Source organism: Peromyscus maniculatus, chromosome 5, assembly GCF_049852395.1.
Source record: "Peromyscus maniculatus bairdii isolate BWxNUB_F1_BW_parent chromosome 5, HU_Pman_BW_mat_3.1, whole genome shotgun sequence".
Classification (NCBI taxonomy): Eukaryota; Metazoa; Chordata; class Mammalia; order Rodentia; family Cricetidae; genus Peromyscus; species Peromyscus maniculatus.
This window is the reverse complement of record NC_134856.1, coordinates 64,025,206-64,031,418: the sequence shown is the minus strand read 5'-3', so window position 1 is coordinate 64,031,418 and position 6,213 is coordinate 64,025,206. Positions and strand designations below refer to the sequence as shown.

Below are 6,213 nucleotides of genomic sequence, written 5' to 3'. Positions count from 1 at the left end.
AGCCACTGAGAGCTGCAGTGTGCTCAGAGGGGAGGGATGCCTCCACCTGTGAGCTTCAGGGTGACCTTCACAGTCATGCTGACACAGCAAAACAACCACAATCATCATGTACTGGGAAGTTAATCACAAAATTCCTGTTAATGGTATCTGATGACGGGCCTTGGGGAGGTGGTTAGGATTAGGTGATATTCTGAGGGTGAGGCCCCATGATGGTATTAATGACTTTTTAAGAAGAGAAGGCCTGAAATGACTTAGCAGGTCACAGTTCATGTCATGCTAAACTGACAAGTTGAGTTCAATTCCTGAAATACACAGTAAAAAAGAGAGCTGACTCCTCAAAGTCATCCTCTAACCTCTACAAGCACATTACGGTGCATGTGTGTATACGTATGCATACACACACACACACACACACACACACACACACACACACCATGGACATAATAATAAGTAAGAATATTTTACAACAAGAAGAAGAAGGAGAGAGACATAAGTTGGCATGCTGTTCTACCTCTCCATGGAATTCCCTGTTGTGCTATGAAACAGCTAAAAGGACTTCTCTAGTCCAATCTTGGAATCCCCAATCTCTGTTGCTATAAAAAAAATACATTTTTCTTTATAATTTAGTCTCTGGTATTTTATTATAGCAACACAGACTTTTTTTTGCTATTAAAGCTCAGCCTATCAAAAGCTATGCTGGGCATTCAGCAAGCTGGAAAGACTACTTGCAATCCTTAGAATGTTAGCATAACCAATGGCCATACTCTGGCAGAGTCTTCAATTGGAAGAGCAACAAAGAACACCCTAGTCTAGGTCCCTCATCACTCAAAGGAGAAAACTGAAGTCCAGATGAGTGAAGGGAGCTTTGATCCCTTGCTGAGAATGTTGCCTCCTCCTGTGGCACCCACCCAGTGGCTGAAGTGCATGCTGTCTTTGTGGAGCAAATCTCAGGTTCTGATCCCTCACTGTAGGATTTTAGCTTCATAGGCACAGCCTGCTCCCATTCTGGGGAGCCTACCAGAGATGACCACTCAGACACAATTTATAGCCAACTGAAAGTCTTTATTACAGCTGGCTGAGACTATACCCAGGTATTTGTGACCCAAGTGTAGCCCTGACTTTTTAGGGTAAGGGGTTTTTAAAGGCAAAACTCACATCTTGGTATTTTGGTCTGCAATTGCAGGAGGAGGTTTTGCTTAAACAAGCAGTTTAATAAAAGCTAAGCTAAGTGGGTGGGTATAGGGGGAGGTCTGCACACGCAGGCAGTTTAACAGAAGTTAAGTTTGCTGGAGCATCTTGACCTCAGGTTCCTAGAATAGTGTTAGGTAATTTTCTATGACATTCTACATCAAGGAGATCACATTTCTAGTTAAACCTAAAATGGTCTCAGCAAGAACACAAGATGAAGGGACCTCTGCACCGTACTGAGGAAAGGGTAAGTGGGCTCTGCGTGGCTGTCTTCACACCCACTCAGACTTTTTGGTTCTCAGGTGAGGGGCGCTGCCGGAGGTAGCCAGCCTACCAGGAGCCAGAGGCTGGCCCAAACAGTGCCTGGCCAGGTGGCTCTGGGTGACCAAGGGGAGCTCACCTGACTGAGTGTTTTTGCCCCCTAGGTCCAGAGAAGGCTCTCTCTGGGATCTGAACTCATGCTCTGTGTGAGCCACAGCTAACCTGTCGCCAGCTGAGGAAGTGGCCTCACTATCATCTTGGTCTGAATGCCCCGCCCGCCCTGACACACTGGCCTGACCAACGTGGATGTCGCCGTCCTGCCCTGCTGTCCACACACTGGGGAACTCAGGCACACCCTGCTCCTCCTGCCCGCCCCCACGGTCCACTTGACCATGGCTCTGGCAGCCCTGGGGGTCCTGTAAGAGACCAGGGGGAAGTGTGGGGACTTCGCAGACCGGTCTGGCCTCGCCCTTCACCCCCTGTGTGGTCCTCCGTGTCCTCCTCAGGCTGCAAAGCAGGTCGGCCAAACTGAGTAGGAAGGACAGCGCGCTCACGGCCCACACGAACAGCATCAGGAGGGACTTCTCCGTGGGCCGCGACACATAGCAGTCCACAGCCCCTGAGCAGGGCACGCGCGAGCAAGAAACTCGGTTGGGCACAAAGAAGCCGAAGAGCAAGTAATGCAGGGAAGCCAGGCCAGCCTCGAGCAGCGTGCGCAGCAGCAGGTGCACCAGGTAGGCGGCAGACAGGTCTGGGACCCGGGGCCTGCAGGCTCCCTCCGCAGCCAGCTTCGCGCCGCGGTGCAGGGCGTAGGCACCAAAGACTGCGGAAGGCAGGAGCAGCACCAGGCTCTGCACCAGCCAGAACCGCAGCGGCGACACTGGAGAGAAGAGGTCGTAGCAGACGTTGGCACATCCTGGCTGCAGGGTGTTGCAAACAAACCTCTCCTGTTCGTCTTGGTAGATAGGGGACCCTGCCAAGACCACTACCAGCATCCTCAGCAGGACCGCCACGACCAGCCAGAGCATGCCTAGGCGAGAACAAGTGTCCAAGGATCAGTGTCCAAGGTGCAGAAGGCTGCCTCCACACAGCAGCTTAACTACTACGCCCTGGGAAGTCAGTAGCACTCAGAGCAATAGGGGCATCTCTCTCTCTCTCTCTCTCTCTCTCTCTCTCTCTCTCTCTCTCTCTCTCTCTCTCTCTCTCTCTCTCACACACACACACACACACACACACACACACACACACACACACACACACACCCCTGCAGCAGCAGGGATCAAAACCAGAAACTGTTGCATGTATGCTATGCTAGGAAAGTACTCTACCACTGAGCTCACCACCCCTTTAGGGTGATTACTTCCTAAGCCTTTGCTATACCAGGAACAGCCCTGAAATTATTAGTAAGATATTTCCAGTGAGCAGATCTGTAAAGTGCATCACGTGCTAATGATGCCTTTGCATGGCCTGGACTGAAAGATCCAGAGAGCATTTTGTCTGAGCAAATCTATGATATGATTCAATCTCACCGTTCTTAGGGACTAAGCTTTTTAAAGGACCTTAGCATATTGCCTTCATCGTGCTGAGCAAACGAAAGTGGGTAATTTCACTGTCTCCTTTATTTATGACCCCAGCCTATAGGGTCCTTATCATCATAGTGATAACATAATCTTCAGAGATAAAAACCTAAAAGGTAGATGAGGAGACACAACAGAAGCATTACTTTCTCATTTATTCCTCCCGATTCTGCCTTCAAATTCAGAACCCAGATGCTGAGAGAACAGGTCTGCCCTCCTCCACCCCCCCACATACACATCCTCCCATGTTGATGGGCGCAAGGTATGACCCCAGTGAAGTTTGCCAGGGTTCCCACACCACCACGATACACTGGCCTTTCTTTTGGGAGTGGGTCAGACACACTGAATTGGGATAAACTTTTGAAAAGGACTCAATTTGAATATGGCAATACAACCAGAACGAGATTTGGGGTTTTCCCCCCCAAGACTCACCCACAATGGTCATGTTGCAGTTTAAGGTGATAATGAGAAACCCCAACAAGTCCAAGTTCTCCATGCTTGCAGAAAGCCACAGGCCTGGGCTGCTGGAGGGTTGAGAGGTCTGTGTACCCCAAGGATGTTTAAAAAAAAAAATCAATACATTTTTTTTCTACATCAGACTTCAAGGTGAGTGCCAAGCTGTGGAAATAAAGATGTGCTCCCAGGCCTGGCAGGTCAGGTCTCCCGTCTCCACACTGAGGCAGCCCTAAGCTGCTTGCCAATGAGACACCACCCCAGACAACTGTGGGGCTCGGGAGCAGGAGTCGTCTCTCTGTGTGGCTATTCTTACCCTCCCAGGACATTCCAGGCTGCTGGCTGTGCTTACATGTCTCCATCAGGAGAGCTAGGCACTTTGGGATGCAATGGAAACAGCTACTTTTAACCCGAGAAAGAAAACTTCAATTAATTAGCCAATGAACTGTTTCTATATGGGAGCTGGGAAGATGGCTCAGTTGGTAAAACATTTCCTGTATGAGCATGAGGACCTGAGCACAAACCCCAGCACCCACATAAAATGCCAAGCATGGTGGTGCATGCTTTTAATCTAAGTGTGCAGGCACAAGATTAAAAACTCACTGGCTGACACGACTCATGGAATTGGTGAACCCCACGTCCTAATGAGAGATGCTGCCTCAAAAATCAAGGTGAACAGCCCCTGAGTACGACACCCAAGGTTGATGTCTGTGGTAGTTTGGCTGGTACTAACCCCCATAGGCTCGTAGGTTTTAAATATTTGGTCCCTGGTTGGTGGAACTGTTTGGGAAGGACTAGGCAGTGTGGTCTTGTTGGAGGAGGTGTGTCACTGCGGGTAGGCTTTGAGGTTTCCAAAGTCTTTTCCATCCCCCATTAGTTCTGTGTCTCTGCCTCCTGCTTGTGCATCAGAATGTAAGCTCTCAGCTATGACTCCAGCACCTTGCCTGCCTGCCTGCCGCCATGCTTCTTGACATGATGGCCATAGACTCTAACCCTCTGGAACTGTGAGCCCCCAATTAAATACCTTCTTTTATAAGTTTCCTTAGTCATAGTGTTTCATCGTGACAATAGGAAAGACAATGTCTGACATCCATATGCATACACACATGTGCACGCATTTGTACATTCATGGCACTTATGTACACATGAACACACAAAACCATTTCCTCCTTCAAAACATGTCCACAGCCACTTGTGAAGGAAGTCCTAAAATGTTCATTTTGCCCTTTCTATATAGCATAACCATCGCTACTACTACCCCACAGCCCACAAAGATCTTGACCTTATTGCTAATTCCTGCATCACTGAGGTAAGCACAGATCTGCACCTCAGTGTGGATGCCAGGTCTAGACTATGACTTGGGAAGTCTTCACTGATAGAACTCCAGCTGTCCCCTACCTGCCAGAGAAGTCACTGTTTCTCTCCCCACAGCCTCATCCTGAAATGAGAAGACTCAGTTTATATATATTATATATAATATGTTTTATATGATATACATCATATGTTTTATATATATATATATTCCCACAGTGCAAGTATCAAGGAAACAAGAATGTCTTTTTGTCCACACAGGCTGCTCTTGATGGTGTTTTTAAAATAGAAAAACCTCAAAATAATTATTGAGATTTTCTGTGGGACAGAGCTGAGGTTCCAGCTCCCCAGAGAGCAAAAATGCCTATAGTTGTGGAGAGGAAAAAAAAAAAAAAGACAGTGAGGACAGACATGGACTTGGAGGAGAAAAAAGCAGAAGGGTCAAGGGTGGATGAGAGGCAGGCTGGCTGCTTAGAAGGCAGTGCAGAAGGAGAAACTGTAGCAGAGTGTTTTCAGGTGTGTTACTTTTGTTTATGCTGCATTTGTTTAACTCTGTGAAGCTTCACAGTAGCTGTGCTACTGTGTCTGTCTAAAACACCTGATGGTCTAATAGAGAACTGGCCAATAGCAAGGCAGGAGAAAGGACTGGAGGCACTGGCAGGCAGAGAGAATGTATAGAGGGAGAAATCTGGGAGGAGAGGAAAGCTAGGAGCCAGAGAAGGAGGAGGACATCAGGGGCCAGCCACCCAGCTACACAGCCAGCCATGGAAGGAGGAGTAAGAGTGAGATTTATAACAGAAAGAGAACGGAAAAGCCCAGAGGCAAAAGGTAGATGGGATAAATTAAGTTAAGGAAAGCTGGCTAGAAACTAAGCCAAAATAAGGCCGGGCATTCATAAGTATGAATACATCTCCGTGAGTGATTTACTGGGGAGCTGGGTGGCACCCCCCCAAAAAAGAAAAAAAAAAAACAACGAACAACAAGAAACAGCTGAGAAGCCAGGAAGCAGCCTGAGAGGGGCCTTCCATCAAGACCTCGTGATGCTTGACAGTTTAACTACGTTTTTCACGCCCCCAATCACATTTTCACAGGATAGCTGCTTTGAGAAGATGATACATTTTTCACATCTGTGATTTGAGGATAATGAATCTCAATTAAGGGCGAAGAATAAGAGATAATATAAATAAGTTTCTAGAATATTATTTGGCCTATAGGAGGCTCTTAAAAAATAAATGCAGTCATTAGATCATAATGGAATAAAACCAAACATCAACAGCCAGAAAAAAACTACAGAAAAATATCCAAACACAAAGAAACTGAACAATTCACTTTTGAATCACCAGTGGGTTACTGAATAAATGGGGAGTGAAATTTAAAAATGGACAAATTTATAGTAGTTATGGCCTCTACAGTTGCCACAAAC

The 6,213-nt window shown here is 47.3% G+C and overlaps 1 protein-coding gene across 1 annotated transcript; it reads right to left on the bottom strand.

Moving 5' to 3' along the window:
- Positions 1-533: 533 nt before the first annotated feature.
- Positions 534-4,922, bottom strand: Gjd4 (gap junction protein delta 4). Its single transcript, XM_006973900.4, has 2 exons — positions 3,459-4,922; positions 534-2,479 (listed from the first exon to the last, which is right to left on the bottom strand). Exons 1-2 carry the CDS (start codon positions 3,520-3,522, stop codon positions 1,461-1,463), a joined length of 1,083 nt encoding a protein of 360 aa, XP_006973962.1. The 5' UTR covers positions 3,523-4,922; the 3' UTR covers positions 534-1,460.
- Between the last annotated feature and the right edge of the window lie 1,291 nt (positions 4,923-6,213).